At 41.9% G+C, this 16,715-nt stretch overlaps 2 protein-coding genes across 4 annotated transcripts; one reads left to right on the forward strand and one right to left on the reverse strand.

Annotated features, from left to right (window-relative positions):
- Nucleotides 1-5,024: 5,024 nt before the first annotated feature.
- LOC116843859 (alkaline phosphatase-like) lies at nt 5,025-8,035 on the forward strand. The gene is made up of 8 exons (XM_032814700.1): nt 5,025-5,186; nt 5,538-5,740; nt 5,877-6,069; nt 6,329-6,492; nt 6,567-6,914; nt 6,986-7,184; nt 7,252-7,473; nt 7,648-8,035. Exons 1-8 carry the CDS (start codon nt 5,063-5,065, stop codon nt 7,827-7,829), a joined length of 1,635 nt encoding a protein of 544 aa, XP_032670591.1. The 5' UTR covers nt 5,025-5,062; the 3' UTR covers nt 7,830-8,035.
- Nucleotides 8,036-8,467: 432 nt separating this feature from the next.
- On the reverse strand, nt 8,468-12,056 carry LOC116843863. 3 transcript variants are annotated; one of them, XM_032814711.1, is made up of 3 exons: nt 11,896-12,056; nt 9,844-10,028; nt 8,468-9,603 (listed from the first exon to the last, which is right to left on the reverse strand). In XM_032814711.1, the coding sequence occupies exons 2-3, from the start codon at nt 9,941-9,943 to the stop codon at nt 9,026-9,028; spliced, it is 678 nt and encodes a 225-aa protein (XP_032670602.1). In that variant the 5' UTR covers nt 9,944-10,028; nt 11,896-12,056; the 3' UTR covers nt 8,468-9,025. The 3 variants fall into 3 exon arrangements, with proteins under 3 accessions (XP_032670602.1, XP_032670600.1, XP_032670601.1); XM_032814709.1 differs by having other exon boundaries at nt 11,747-12,035; XM_032814710.1 differs by lacking the exon at nt 11,896-12,056 and adding an exon at nt 10,175-10,832.
- Nucleotides 12,057-16,715: the final 4,659 nt, after the last annotated feature.

Raw genomic sequence — 16,715 nt, forward strand, 5'->3', positions numbered from 1 at the left:
TACTACTACTACTACTACTACTACTACTACTACTACTACTACTACTACTACTACTACTACTACTACTACTACTACTACTACTACTACTACTACTACTACTACTACTACTACTACTACTACTACTACTACTACTACTACTACTACTACTACTACTACTACTACTACTACTACTACTACTACTACTACTACTACTACTACTACTACTACTACTACTACTACTACTACTACTACTACTACTACTACTACTACTACTACTACTACTACTACTACTACTACTACTACTACTACTACTACTACTACTACTACTACTACTACTACTACTACTACTACTACTACTACTACTACTACTACTACTACTACTACTACTACTACTACTACTACTACTACTACTACTACTACTACTACTACTACTACTACTACTACTACTACTACTACTACTACTACTACTACTACTACTACTACTACTATTATTACTACTACTACTACCTAACGAATCAAGCAATTAATTATGAATCGCTATATTCTACGGCGTTCAGTAGATTCCTCGTGATGGATTTAAAGAAAAAAAAAGAAGAAAAAAACGCAAAGTTACATGAGATTTACGCGTTGATAGCTTTAACATTAAACGACGAAAACCCCCGGTGCGTGCGTGTGTGTGCGTGCGTGCGTGCATGCGTGGTCGCGCACGCGTATACACACGCACGCGATGCGCAAACGATTCTTCGATCTTAGGATTCCGCCCCTGATCTCTCGATTGTCTATCGCCTTGCGAGTCTCCCGTAAAAAGCAGCCGAAAATCAAAAGCAATTTTTTTACGAAATCTGCACATGTCCAGATCAACTGCAAGTCTCGATATCAAAAGGATCGATGAGTACGGGAGGTGACTACACCGTGGATCTCTACTGGCGATCCACGGTGGGCCACCTCTCGCCGACGGGGAATTCAGCGTTATTTTATCGGCGTTTCAATAGCATTGACGGTTTAATAATAATGACAATACTTCTTTTGTAAACCAAAAGAGAGCGTGAGCACGTAAAAACTTTCGGACGCCACGAGCTGTCACGAGCTGTCACGTTACGATAGCGGTACGGGTGAGAAAGTCTCAAATGCCATTACTTATTCCTTGGTTATTCACTCTCGTGGGATCGAGCTCGATGCACAGTTTTTAACGCGAACGACAAAAAAGCATCAAACATCGGACAGTGGTTTCCAAATAAGTTGATTCTGTAAGTTGACTCACCGCGAGTGAAGGCGCGTCACTCGAAATACTATAGAGCTGTGAATCACGAACCATATCTGTGTGCGTGCATGAGTTTTTGCCTGTAAGCAAACATTATGATTGATTTGAAGAATGTACTTGAAATTATTAAGGTCAGTCAAAGAAGTTTAATTCTCAATGACATTTATGTTCTGCTACCAGAATGTTGGCAAAGGGAGACGGATGAAGCCTGCCATTAACTTGATTGATGAATAATTTTTCTATAAATTTCCATTTATTGCACTATACTTATAAAGCCAAGTATGACTAAACAATTGATCCGAACTATTCGACTGACGTAGTATAAATATTGGTATATCGGAATAAATCGCTGCTGGAATTTATTCAAGTCTTTTTGTGATCATTTATCACGTTGTAGCAAATGAAGTGACACAGTTATGGTTCGCCGATTTAGAAATCATGTTAGATGTGACGAGAGTGGGAACGAGCGTTGCCGGGAAACGACGATGGCGATGATATTCGACAAGAATTGGACGACGATTTTAATTGTACGTTAAAAGCGATCGCGCACATATCAGTAGTAATTAGTCGATTTTAATTAGCGTCCTCGTTTGGGCCGCATTGCGTCGCTCTAAGCAACCCAATTTTCGCCACTCTTACTGCTCGGGTGACATGAGCGTCGGCGGAGTAAAGTAATTATATGATACAATCACGAGCGACAATGAGGTTAATCCGACGACGCTACGAATTAGTGTGTAACGTTAACCGTCAATTATTACGCCCGTTGCATCGATCCCAACTGTGACGAGCCCGCGCGGCTTCCACAGCGTATTCAATAATCAAAATAAGCACACGATTGATGTGGATCCTTGACCGGTTCTGTAGGTACCTTGAGATGAAAATGAAGTCACTCTCAGACGAGTGTGAGCAAGGATCGCTAAGAGAGGGAGCGAAATAAATGTCCAATTAAATTCGATTGAAATTTTTTGTATCGACGGAATGATCCGAGAAAAGATCTTTCAAGGACTCAGCGGAGTCTTTGCGCGACGTCAAAGAAGGTATATTTTCAAACCAAAGTACCAAAGTGTCGAGGACCCGTCGTCGCAAATCATTGAGCATCTTAGAATTTAGGAGATTTTCCTCACCACTGCTCATACCCATACACAAGGGCGAGACTTTCTCGACGAATCCCGACGAGAGAGGAGGAGCTGTGAGCGCGAGCGCGATTATTATGGCGCGTAGAGAAAAGAGATCGGTTCAATTATACAAATCGTGACAATAAACGAATTAATCACGTTTTTGTTGAAGAAACGAAATTTCTGGTTCAAATTCGGTTCTAAGAACCAAAAATTCTATTCTCATTCAATTAAAATGAACTAAATTTTGTTCTAAGAATCAGAAGTTTCTTTTTCTTTCATCAAAATGAACCGGATTCACTTCTAAGAATCAAAAATTCCGTTTCTTTTAACCAAAATGAACCAAATTCACTTCCAAGAACCAGAAATTCCATTTCCTTCAATCACAATGAGCCAAATTTGGTTTTAAGGAAAGGTCTGTTTCCTTCGATCAAAGTGCTCTTGGTTCGTTTACCGTCACGCCAATTTAGCCAATCTTTTTTCTCGGTATGTGCTCTGGAGACGGGAGTGTTGCGAAAAAAGCGCGACGACGGGCGTCATCTCGCTCACCGTCGTCAAGTCAATTCTATCAAGCGCACCGTGTACACGCGCGGATGTTGTTAAGTTCGCGGACGACGACGGCCGTGGCGAATGTTTACACCGTCGACCTCCGTCGTCGTACATAGAGTAGGAATACGGCGACGGTGGGCGACTTTCGTGCGCGGCAAAAATCGATCCGATTCGATTTCTCAAAGTCACGCCAACGGGAAATGCCTACGTCCGCGACAAGATCGTATCGGGATAAAGCGCGGAGAGTAAAATTCGCGAGAGTCTCGTTGGAACGGATCTCGCGAGGCCGCGGATCTCCTCAACGTGACCGATTTGCCGATCCTTACGCGCGATAAACCCTCGACCGTAGTAGTAATCGAATTTGAGGAATACGCAGGTACGATCGTGTTGCGATGAGATCAATTTAATCTCAATGGGTGAATAATAAACGCGACAAATTGCATTAACGTGCGCGACGAAGAAGCAAAACGTCGACTCTATTTTTCATTGCTCGACTCGACAACGGTCGAAAAAGTGTGCGCAGAAATTATCACGCAGACACGAATTGAAGCTTCTATAGAGAAACCGAGCTGAACGCAAATTTCAAATGATATTTAATGCGACACACGTGCGCCGAGGTCATATTTGATCTCATCGCAGAAGTTGAGGGTCGATAACGGGGAGGCAAAAAGAAACACGTGTGAGGAGAAGAAAATAGCGTAATCGTTGGCAATAATATTCGATCTAAGGAGGATAAAACAATTGGTGTGCGTAGAGACGAAGAGGAAACGCGATTTCGTCTGTGCGATAGTACGAAACGCGTATATCACGGTTGTAGACGTAACGAAAGAACGACTTTATTGTACTTTATTATATACATATATATACATATATATGTAAGGCAGAATTTGTAGACACAGTTTATAATTAGGTCGACATCGGCACGGCGATCCTCGTCCCCTAGGAAGAACGAGGCCGCCGAGTGTCGACTCGAGTTTCAGCGTAATGCTCGCGTAACGACTTAACAAGAGAAATCCCACATTCTACCGTTTAACAGGCAATATCGAGAACTTTTTGCGTTAGTTGAGATTAGACGAGCAAGCTAAACGTTGCCTTCCGTTCGAGAGCCGACGGTGCTGTTTCATTTCTCTTCCTAAATTTCTCGCGACATTTTTCTTTCTTACCAAACTACCTACCTATCTACCTACTTACCTACCCTATTTACCGAAAGCGAAACGTGACGCCGTCTCGATCTGGGGAACCGAGTGTCAAAGTGAACGAGTTGCAAAAAAATCAAAAATGTCCGCGGCCAAGTGTGTCAAGGATATCGGGCGTAAATAACGTAGAGATAATTTCATGGCGACCTCACGCACCTCGATCGACGTTCGCGCAGATGGACGGACGGACACTCGTTGATCTCGTTGTATGCGAAGCTCATTGAACGACGATGATGACGACACCGGTGTCGTCAGTGAACAAAACGTTCGTATCGCAGCGGACGAGCGTCAACGAGCTGGACGACGAGTAACGTTTCCGTTTCACCTATATTGCGAGCTTTTTAGAAATTTTCAGGGCGTCGCCCTTTTCTTTCCTCTTCTCACGTGTATATGTATTCTTCTTCGACTGCATCTCGGATCTCATCGACTCGCGCTCGACTAAATAAAATGCGAGAAAATATGAAAAGGCTTGAGCGGTTGATTTTATCGAGTCTATTTTTAGTAGTTTTGTTCAAAGACTAACCGATGAAGAAAAAAAAGAGAAAGAAAGAAAGAGAGAGTGAACGAAACTTATAAAAGATTATATTACGCGATGTGTTGCGATCTGTAAGAACACAGATAATGGATATAAACAACAAATCAAATAAAACGTTACGATGAATGTTAGCTGAATTAGAATTATTTTACTCATTTTTCCGCCTTCGCCTCTCTCCTCCAAAATAGCATGTGGTTGCTATTCTATACGGTGGCGCTCTATATTGATTGCCAAGTGCCAAGTTACCGTATGTCGATTTCATTCGTGGTGAACGACTTCCTCTCTTCATGGTCTTGACCGACGCGTCTCGACTCAAGACGACTCACGTTACAGAGATCTCTGTTACCGTTCGACATAATTCTCTCAGTATATTTCATGCCGCATCTCAGCAGAGGCCGCGAAGACCGATATCCGTATTTCCTTTTACATGTATATATTTTTCGGATATTTGTTAACGAGTTTAAAGTGCGAAAGCAACAAAAAGATGAAGTGTCTCGTCGTCTACTTTGCCGTATATCTCTGCAAGTTTCTGGGTGCGACTGCAATTGAAGGTATTTAAACACAAGTCACAGTGTAATCGTTCACGCTTACATGTCATGTCTCATCGTAATGACTCATTGGACTATTATTCTCATAGTTCATAAAGCATCATGATGCGTTATCGCGACGTATAGTTCAAGGACACGAGACCGATCTTATCCAAACCGTGCGAAACAACGGGTGTACCTCCTTATCGACGAAAGTGACATGCAAAAATTTCTCGTTCTCATTAATTACAACTCAAAAATCCAACTTTACTTTCCGACAACAAAAACTCACTACCTCAATCGATTGCTATGTTTGCACAAATAATACCTGTCAAATAAGGAAAACGATTAAACGTGTCGTCGCTTTTGGTACAGACAGTCGGCATTGGCACGACCTGGCCGACAAAGAACTGGAAGAGTCTCTCTCGTATCGCTGGAACACGAAGAAAGCGAAAAATGTGATCCTTTTTTTGGGCGACGGGATGAGTGTGGATACCATAACGGCCAGTAGAATTTATCGCGCCGGTGAAACCAGTCGACTTGCATGGGAACATTTTCCCCATATCGGGATCCTGAAGGTCGACCCGTCCGGATTCTTATATTAGACTTGTCATTTTATATTAGACGTGACTCGTCATGTGCTTTATTTAATTGCGCGTATTTCAAGCGACAATATAGATAAATCTACCGAATATGTTGTTTATCGCAATGTAGACCTACAACACGAACAAACAAGTGGCAGACTCGGCTTCCACCGCCACCGCGCTCTTCGGAGGAGTCAAGACGAATTACGAGGTCGTCGGTGTGGACGCGCACGTGGAATTGGGAGATTGCGAGGCGAGCCTGAACGCGGATTATCATGTCGACTCGTTCATAACGTGGGCCCAAGCAGCCGGTAAAGCCACAGGTCAGTTTGAACAGCAACCAATAAAAGCAGAAAATTACATAAAGCAATTGAGCAGGCAAGGAAGAGCGCCAAGAGAAGCCGCATACGTTAGCGTTGTGAACTCACAGGCATTCCGGAATGTTGCGATAATGACGCTTGTCGGAAAATTTTACGTGACAAGTAGAACATAAAATCTTGCTTTACTTTCGATATCAAAGATACCCTCGGACTTGGTAGAATATTTACTTAGCGGTATGAATGATAACGTAATCAAATACAGGTTTCGTGACAACCACTCGAGTTACTCATGCAACTCCGGCGCCGCTTTACGCGCACAGCGCGAATCGCCGATGGGAATGCGAGTCGAAAATGCCGAAAAACGCCACCGGTTGCAAGGACATCGCCCGGCAACTGGTGGAGGATGACCCTGGGAAAAACATCCGAGTAAATAATAAAGAGAGACATTTTGCGCTACGCGAGGCAATATTCGCGCGTTTCAATTCGCAATTCTCCGCTAGGTGATCATGGGCGGCGGCAGACAGGTGATGAAGTCCAATGTGAGCGCGGACGAATTCGACCCGGTAGACTCTTGGGCCTGCTATCGGCGAGACGGTCGTGATCTTATCGATGAGTGGATCAGAGACAAGTCTGACCGTATGTTGGCTCACAGCGTAGTCCAAAATAACGAGGAACTGTCCCGCCTCGATATCGATAACGTAGATTACTTGCTTGGTATCTTCGCCAACGGCCACATCGAGATGGACTGGAAACGCAAGCGCGGTCCCAAGGGACAACCCAGCTTGGAGCAAATGACCACTGCAGCTTTGCGCATTCTTCAGAAGTCCCCGCAGGGATATTTCCTGATGGTAGTAGACCTCCCCTCGACTGTACGAGCCAAGTTGACCCGACACACACAGACACACAATCGCTCTTTCAGGTCGAAGGTGGTCTAATAGACTTCGCTCATCACCGAGGCCACGCCGCTCAAGCTCTCCTGGAGACCGTGCGATTTTCAGACGCCATCAACGCCACTCTTCGAATGATCGACACCGATGACACTCTTGTCATAGTCACCAGCGATCACTCGCATTCGATGAGCTTGAATGGAAACAGCGCTCGGGGCTCATCCATTCTAGGTAAACCCAACGCGCAGTGAATGCCCCATCAAGTGGACCTCGATTCTAATCCGACGTTATTTCACAGGGATCGCTCAGAGATCCAAGCACGACGGTATACCGTACACGACATTGTCCTACAGCACAGGTGGTCCGAATAACATCGCTTACACCGTGGGAGAAAAGGGCCAAGCTGTGAGAATAGATCCGTCCAAATCGAACACCAGCGATTTTACGTACAGCCAACAAGCCACGATCATAACGGACGAGGCTTATCATGGCGGTGGCGATGTGGCAGTGTACGCTATAGGTATCCACGATGTCTAATTAGATATTATAAAGCACCAAATAAGATCATGAAAATTGAAAGAATTAGGGAGCATTGCGTTGGAAAGCTTGTCACAGTATTGTCGCTCGATACTTATTATCTTTTGGAAAAAAGCTCGGCTTGACCCTCTCTAAAAATCTTACTTCTTCTTTGCAGGACCGTACGCGCATCTCTTCCACAGCGTGCACGAGCAGAACTACGTGGCGCACGTGATAGCATACGCCGCGAAAGTCGGGATGTACTCGAACTGCGCGGCGACGATGATGCATTCCATTTTCGCAGTCGTTCTCTCCACTGTTTTAACTTTGACCTGTTTTAAATTTACCTTAGTCGGATAAATCCAACATCGATGGGATGTTGCCTGCAGGCAGAAATCCTGTACTCGTATTCTCTTATACTCGCCAAAGACGTATATTTTTAGAAATCGTATCTACACGTTACATATTCTTATCGAGTGTAATTAAGTGATATTGCAAGTGCCCGCGGGATATCACTTGTACCCACTCCATCACAGATCAGACTAAATAGACTTTCAATGGACGTACCAAGTTCCTACGTAAATCCGCAGCTCTACTGCTCCGGAGCAGCATGTCGACTCCTCGTCGACGACGAAATCCCCTATCTCGCGTTATACAACACATTGGCGCGTTTATTTACAAACAGGTACGTTATAAGCGATTCTCAGTCTTATGCTGCAGAGGACGAGGTACTCGCAATTGCTTTATAGTCGTCTCGTCAATAGTACAAGAGGAGTGCAAGTGGTGTCCTCTGAGTGTACGCTTGAGAGAAACAATTAAGATTGAATTATGCTTCGCATCAAACCTGTGTATACTCATAAGTACTTAAAAGTCTACCGAAGGTGTATTCTTTATATGTCGTTACGTATGTCGTACTTCACGCGACAGTCGCGTCAGCGCTGTCTCGGACTCTCGCAAACGTACAAAAAGGAAAGAGAACATACATTGAGAGAAAAATGTCAAAGAGATAACAAATATTTATTCGGTGGATACTGATGACATATTTACTTAAATCTAGATTCTTTCATTTTAATAGAATCAACAGATGCTCTTATGAAGGTAGCTACGGTTATAAGATTACGACTTGGAAAGATTTTTTTACTCTGTGTAAAAATATGTATATCGATATAAGTAAGTATATGTTAATAGTACCCACCGAATACAAATATCTCTTTATTATCTGGATATGTTTTTCCTCTCAGTGTGTATATGCGCGTAATCCGTCACCGGAATCACTGTATAAAAGTGGGAATCTAAAAGAACTACATTAAGGTAAGTGGAAGAGACTGTTGACCGGTTATTTAACCATCATGTCTGTCTGCGTGTATGTGTTAACATATGTGGCGACAGCGCGAACAGCAAAAGTCAGTACTATGTGAGCGTCCGTCGTACACGGAAGCTCGAGTGGAAAGAGTTCGATTCGGTAAACCAAGATTCTCTCTCGGCTTCTCTGCTGTCTGTAGACGACGAAGCGTCTGGCAAACAGCGACACAGCGAGACGAGGGAAGACGACTGCATCACTTGAGTTTCTTCCTTTCGTATTTGTTGATCTTGTGAATCGCGGCTTCGTGCAAGAGTATCTTGAGCGCGATGCCGCCGAGGAAGAGCAGCGCGGTGATCAGGAAGATGAAGCCCGGGGTGTACTTGCCGAAGATCGTCAGGTTACACAGGGTGACCACCTGGAAGGCTAACAGCAACGGCACGAGGTACACGGCGACGACCAGGAAGAAGGGGTGTCGCTTGCGGCTCTTCGGCCTCTCAAAGGAGTCGAATTTCGCGGCCGAGCTGGCAAAGTCGGCGATTTGGGTCGCAGGTTCCGCGATCGCTTCTGGCTGTTGTGTACTGATGGACTTTTGCTTGTAAAAATCGTACAATATCGCTTGGCGCAGATTCTCATAGGCGATGAGCAAGCTGAGGATGGTGTCGCGCAGGAAGCGACTGAAGTGGACGTGCACCTTGCGCGATATCGGGTGCGACTTGGAGTTGTCGAAGGAGTACAGGAGATACGGCAGCAGATTGAGATTCTGACAGCAATGGCGGATCTTCTGCATCGACGCGTTTCGGAACAGCATCGGCGGCCCGCTGTAGGTCCCGTCTATCGAAGAGGGAAAAACACGATGACATTATAATCGCAGCATGGGCGGCGCATTGCGCGTGAAATATAATCGCTCGCGCGCCGAAAATAGTCTCATTATGCGATACTGCGATTATGTAATTTGCACGATAAGATCAGGCGAAAGAGAGAAAGCGAGAGATGTTAGTTGACCAAAATATATCATTTTAGAAAACAGACGAATTTTTGATAACACGAACGTCGAGATCGTGGCCTGCTCACCCTTGAACATATCGGAGACACGTCTGACGAGAGTCGGTTTCCCCTTCAACACATCCTTCAGCACATTCTGTTCCTCTATGATTCCTGATATCTGCGACATCTTGGCAAGATTCTCAGGGAGTGCGTTCGCTTTACGTTCGGAAGGCGATCTTCGCGTAGATCACGTCTTCTTGTGAGAGATACACCTGAAAGTAAAACAAGCATTTAGTGATAATTGATCCAACGGCGAATATATCGTGATATATCTCGATGGTCGATCGCGATCGCGTCGCAGTCGGATTAAGTTAAATGCGAGAGGTGTTCCGGACGCGATTGAAACCCGGTCGATTACCGATCGTTTACGGCGACGACGACGGGAACCCTTCGCGAAGATCACCAGCGAGCGTTTCGGCCAGCACTGAAAGATTGACGTTCGCCGTGTCGAAGCTGCATGTGTAAAAAAAAAAGCGTCACAGCCCGATAGCCCTGTCGACCCGAGATTAATCCGCCGATCATAAGAATTTCTGCTGAATACGTGGCTTCGCAATCGCGAGAAATATGCGCGGTGCAGTTTGCCGGATTTTTTTACATGAAGTCGAAATGACGAAATCATTTCAACTTTAACCCTGAACTCCTCGCGCTGATGAGAGTCCTGCTTGTTCCTAAATTACACATAAATCATGTATTTTTGCAATTCACTTTTTTCAATTTCTTCTTTTCTTTCTTTGCTGATATCAAACTTTTTATCAAAAGTATCTTGATCTATCTTTTGTATTTGATATTTCTTATAACGAATGCAAATCTGAAATATTTCGTTCCGTGGCTTATGCAAATCAACGCTGGAAATTTAAATATATACAATAGAGAAGAGGTCATTATATATATTCAAAAGTTCTACACCTGTTTTCCACTTGCATGAATAACTAATTAAAGAGGAATTCAGAATTTTTTAATTTTGATAATTGACCATTGTGGCTAATAAGTTATTCGCAAGAAAAGAGAATTGCTTGCGTTTGTTTTTTTCGCGCAGTAAGCTAAACGAATAGCGACGCGCGCGCATCCTTTCCTTGCTACAAAACGAATTAAAAGCACCGTAACTATCGATGATTCATCTGGGCGGGACCTACAATGAAATTCCCAATGACACAAAATTTGTCTAATAATACTTATAACGCACTTCGTGCAACCAGGATACCAATGCAATTAATCAATCGACTAAAAACAATGATAATAAATATTTACACTTCAAACAATATGACGACAACAAGTACTGTCAATTTATTAATGTCTTCTTCGACATCGAGATATTTTGCATATCACGAGGAAACAATAATTTATTTATAACTGAAAAGTTAGCAGAATTTTCATTGTCAGCTCCTCGTTTTAGCAGCTATTGCCATTTTACTGCCACGTGGTTTAGTCTAACGTAGTTTAGTTCATGTGATAAGGAAGTGACAATTCTGTGATTCATATGCATGATTAAATAATGAAGTTTCGGCAGCTTACAATTTGCCACTTGAATTTACACACTTTGAGTACAATAAGAATTGCTGTCAAATACAAGAAAGTTAAAAGTTGTTAAATACAAGAAAGTTGTTAAATACAAAAAGGTAGATCGGCAACGCGCGAAACCGCGTATCAAAGTTGCATCAACTGTGATGAATACTCCTCCCACGTTTGGAATTTGAAGCTACGACATGAATAGTTAAGCGTGCTGACATTCACTAGCGCGCCGTTAAATTTAGAAACACGACGAGCTATAAAACGCCTGTCCACGATACGCTCCTGACGCGAAGCTTGGTTTCGATCGACCCCGTTCGAACATTAGAACGATGTTGCGCGTTTCGACTAATAAAGCGGAAGTAGGAAACCGAGTAGCACCGAGTACCTCTCGGAGACAAACGTTCTTTGCTCCAGTGCTCACCTTAGTGTTTACTTCGGCGATCGGAGGTCCCCCGGTTGGTTCGCGAGCTTCACAGGGGAATTCACTTGTCTCCTCTATGAGAGATTCCGGCGAGATGGTCGCGAGCTAACTGTACTTCCTGTAGAGATTGAAGACTATGGGAAACTCACGAAATATGCCCATCCTTCGTCGAATCTCGAGCTCTCACACGCGATCAATAGTACAACTCGTGACTGTTTGGAAGAACTGCTGGTGCTGCCGGGCGAGTGTTGTTGAGCCTCCTTGCCTCGTACAGCGACTAACCGGCTTTTGTCGTATGGCGACTAGTTACTACCAAGCACTCATCCACCCCTCCACCTCTACCTCCGGGTGTGAATCTGTGAGCAGAACCGGAGAAGTGGTTAGCCACCGGAACGTGTGCCGAACCAATCAGAGCAGCAACTTCCATCGTTGCCAACGAGGGATTAGTCGGCACCGCTGGTGCCAACGGAAAAAACCAATAAGCGAGAGAACACAGATGTTCCCGCGTGCTTGACGTGAATGTGAAAAAGGTGAATGTGTCGACGACGTGGGAAATGCGTGCACGATTGCCTTGAAGCGTACCTTGTGGCACGCACTTCGGTTTTCTCCTTCTTGAGAGCACGGATCTATGACGCTAAAAACACGTTAATTAAAAGTCGTCATGTATAACCGCTCTTCTTCTCTCTACTTTTTAAAATCAACGTGAGTTACTTCGTAGAAATCAAAGTCTACGATTTTTTATTTCGTGATTTTACGTAACCATAAAAAATTTTTCTAAATCTCATGACTAAAGATTCTACATTGAATTTTCTTAGTATTAATCAACGTATATTCGCGAATAACGAAAGAAAATTTCTGAATATGTATTTATCACGTTGCAGCAATGCACCCAAGATATAAAAGATATGCGCATGTCACATTATTTATATAACTTGTGTACATTTAATTTCACGTATTCGTTATTTACACGATTTTCATGTCAAATTAATCATCGGAATTAGTTTAAATTAATCATCGGAATTTTTATTCCAGCTGAACTTTTCTGTCTGTAATTAAAAAGAGAAAAATAACAGATAACTGGACGAAAATACATAAATCAAATTTCTACGTACATCGCATGAAGTATAGCAATTAAAATTGCATGATCTTTTTTGCGCGCACACATGATTATGATGTATTTACAATCAAGCGAAATGAATATAGCAGATAGTAAAAGTAATTAAAATTTTGATTTATTTAGATATTTAGACACACATAATTAAGATTAGATATTTAAACATAGAATTAAAATAAATAATTTAAATATAACAGTGAACACACACATAAAAGAAAGTAACTTAAGGGAGGCACATATCTTTGTCGCGTCAAAAAGGATTGATTTTTTTTATTAACTTATTAAATTACATATAGTTTAAAAAATCTGTAGTTCAGGGTGCACTAAATTATTCACGAAATTGACGAAGATATGGATAAAAATGTGAGAGTGCACCACTTGCTACGCACCGGGCTCGAGACAATTAACAGCTGGCTGTCTGTTGTGATCTGTTTGCAACCGACCGAAATATAAAATATTCAGTCACATTTATTTTGTTTTAGGTCTCGCCTTTGTTCGTTTCAGGTAGAAAAATCGTAAAAGACTCAAGTTGCAAGAAAAAAAAAATATGATCCAAACTTTTCGTATTGCATTTTGCAATTCACCACCGTTGTTTCAGTAATTTCACGCTGCTCAGTATGTAAATAATGTAGGGGCGAAGTGAAATTTTTGTAATTAAGTATTTGCAAACTTGAATTCAAGTTGAACATTAAATTTGTTATATGTGGATATTAATAATGTATATTCATTATCATAAAATGTGTACATGAAATTAATAGAAATTAACATATGATGTGTTCTTGCAATGCATGATTGATAAAGAATTATGATGAATGCAGTTTTCTTGCAGCATAATGGATTTTCCGAAGTATGTCGTACAGAAATAGCATTTGACGTAATCGTGAAAAATATACATACTGCCGTGAATACTCCAGTATTTATTAAAGCTTCTATATACGATAATATAACACTAAAAAAAAATTAGAATGCATAGGACATATAAAAAAAATGCATTGATATGAGACTTTACAACGTTAAAAAAACGTACAAAGGAGCAGCAAAGATCTCGAAGTCAAAGTCGTAAAACCTTGAAGACAAAGGAAAATTAAAAGTATTATTAATTGATGAATTAACTATTACGGTTTGGCAATTAGATATAATTGTGATTCAGTAGAAAATATGAAGGATGCAATTTTTGAGCTATATTTTATCACAAGATTCGCAAACAACATTCGCCGCAACATATTCAGACAACTATTAAATCTGTGTACGAGGCTCTAAGCAAAGAAGAATTGCTGCAAAAATGTTTAGAAAGTTTTACAAAAAATATTAACGTAAATCTAAATCAGAAAATTTAGAAGATCGCCTCGAAATTAATTATCAGTTATTATTATTATCACTTGGGCAACGTTAATTATCAATTATGAATTCTCGTGACGATAAATTGCAGCTGTTCCCGGATATCTGACGTTAACGGGCGTCCGGAAAACATATGCTAATTTTGCACATCTGGCATATCATTTAATGTCATTAAATTTAAACGTTGCTATTGGCCTTGTTTTTTTAAAATTAAATGCATTTATCGTGCATATTAAATTAAATAAAGTAATTCATCACCAAGCAATTCGAATAACAGATGTCATAACTAATGAGAATAACAAACATCGAAAAAGTTGACAAAAAAAATCTCGGGACATTATGATGCGTTCACATTGTTTGCTCGTGAACAGTTTGCTTGATTAATACCTACAGGTAATTGTCGGTCAAATGATACCCTTACGACGGAAACGAGGTCTATGTATCGCCGGCGGTATTTCTCTATAGTTTGCGGAACAATTACTCGACTCGGGTTTTTATTTTCTTATTTCCAATTAAAACGATCCGTAACATATATTTTATGTATGTATTGACAGTGGAGACTTCAAAATTGTTCAGCAACATTTCTAAAAATTCCGTGTGAATATGTCGCAACAACAGTTTGTCGCAACAACAACTTGTTTGACGCAAATGCCTAAATGTTGCATCATAACAAACAGAAAGTGGTTACAAAGTACATCGAGTATCTAGATACAAATATATCGTGAGGCCGCCTCGTGGACGTCGGGAATCTTGGTGAATCCCATTCTTATGCAACATCCGGTCGTTCTTTCCAATTCGAATATTTCGAATATTTCGAGCAGGAAGACCGGTAGATGGAACCCTTCCTTGAAATCGAAATAAAAGGCGCGACCATGGCGCTGGGATCGAAGACCGTGGAGTCTCAAGGAGATCCTTTCGTAGGATTGATACGTTCATTTCGCTCGTTGACGCACGTGAAGGATATATGATTGCGGGCTGGAAAGAGAGAGAGAGAGAGAGAGAGAGAGAGAGAGAGAGAGAGAGAGAGAACGAAAGAGGTAGATAGAAAGAGGGAGAAACAATGAGAAGAGACAGCGGATAAACGATTTTGCGAGATTTTACGTTATAGGGATATTATCTTTCGCCAAAACGCAATTTGACCATTGCTCTCGCTAGTACGCACAGATTTCGTCAGAGAATAAATATCGATTTCGCTGTAATACTTATCGACTTTGCTCTTTTGATGTGCGTATCGCACATGACATTGGGCGTTCTTCAATGCTGTTTAGGCGGCCAGATTTAGATTGTTACATCATGTAGACATAACATAGTTGCGTTAATGATATTTCTCTTCCTCCGAAAATTGGTCTAATTTATTTGTGAATTGCTGCCGAGATACCGACTATACCGCGGCGAGAATCAATGTGGTTATGGAAATTTCCCGTTATGTTACAAACCTGATAAATGTGACTTATTTTCTCGGACACATAAACAGGATTTTTTTCTAGTATTCTGTCACGCGAGCAAACATCGTTGAAGAAATTTCATGGTGATGAAGTCAATCATAAGATGCGAAAAAAATACGATATGCGACTTGCGTATCGTAAGTTTCAACATACGTTCCACTTCGAGAGAACTCGAATATTTCCTTAAAAATAATGATCACATATGTGTTTGTTTATTTAACGTTATTTATTCGTTGATCGTTTTTTTTCGGCCATAAACAAACACGTGGCAAACATGTGAGCGTGTACAATATTTCACGACGACAGGTGATGTATAACGCAAATCGAATGATGCGTAACCGCTGAAATATAATAAGTGTCTGGAAGTTTTGCTCATCTCGCTCGGTGACGGCGATTCATCATAAAATATCGAAAATACATGCACTCGCCACGTCGACATTTAGTCAAAAACGCGAAGTAGCATCGAAATTGTTAGTCTTCGACAATCGAGCATCGACAACGAAATCCCGAGTGCATCTTTCGGCAGTTTGCAAAAAGAAAATAACAAACAGAAAAGTTAGACGATTAGAAACAGAGAAATTTATTTTTTAATTAAGTAACTTTGGGAATGAGAGATGAGCTGCTTGAGATTGGGAATATTTCCGCGCGCGTCTGGAATGAGCGAATTTTGTTCCTCATCAACATTCCATGCAGCGTCGATGGACTTCCCCTCCACTATTCTCCACTCCTCTATTCTTGTACTTGTAATTTTCCTCCTTTTCGTCGCATCTCCCTGAATCCGGTTGCCGGCGTCGCGGTTCATTGCACAAGTGCAGCGCGGTCGCAAGTTTTTTACGTGTTACATTGATTTTTTTCAGCTGACGTTTGAAATCACAGCCTGCGCAAATGATCAAAGCTCGAAAGTTGAATTTATCGCAATTTGCCGTCGTGTTCAGCACGTGGTGGCAATCATAGCCGGATACATCCCATCGGCGCCCAACGGCCGATAAACCGTCGTTCGTATTCAAATGACGAGTTCAACCTGTATGTTTGACCATAACATTATGTGTACACAAACGCAGGTCGCAGAACA

This window comes from Odontomachus brunneus, unplaced genomic scaffold (genome assembly GCF_010583005.1).
Source record: "Odontomachus brunneus isolate Ranch 3 - 2012 unplaced genomic scaffold, Obru_v1 Obru_scaffold_036, whole genome shotgun sequence".
In the NCBI taxonomy this organism is placed as follows: domain Eukaryota; kingdom Metazoa; phylum Arthropoda; class Insecta; order Hymenoptera; family Formicidae; genus Odontomachus; species Odontomachus brunneus.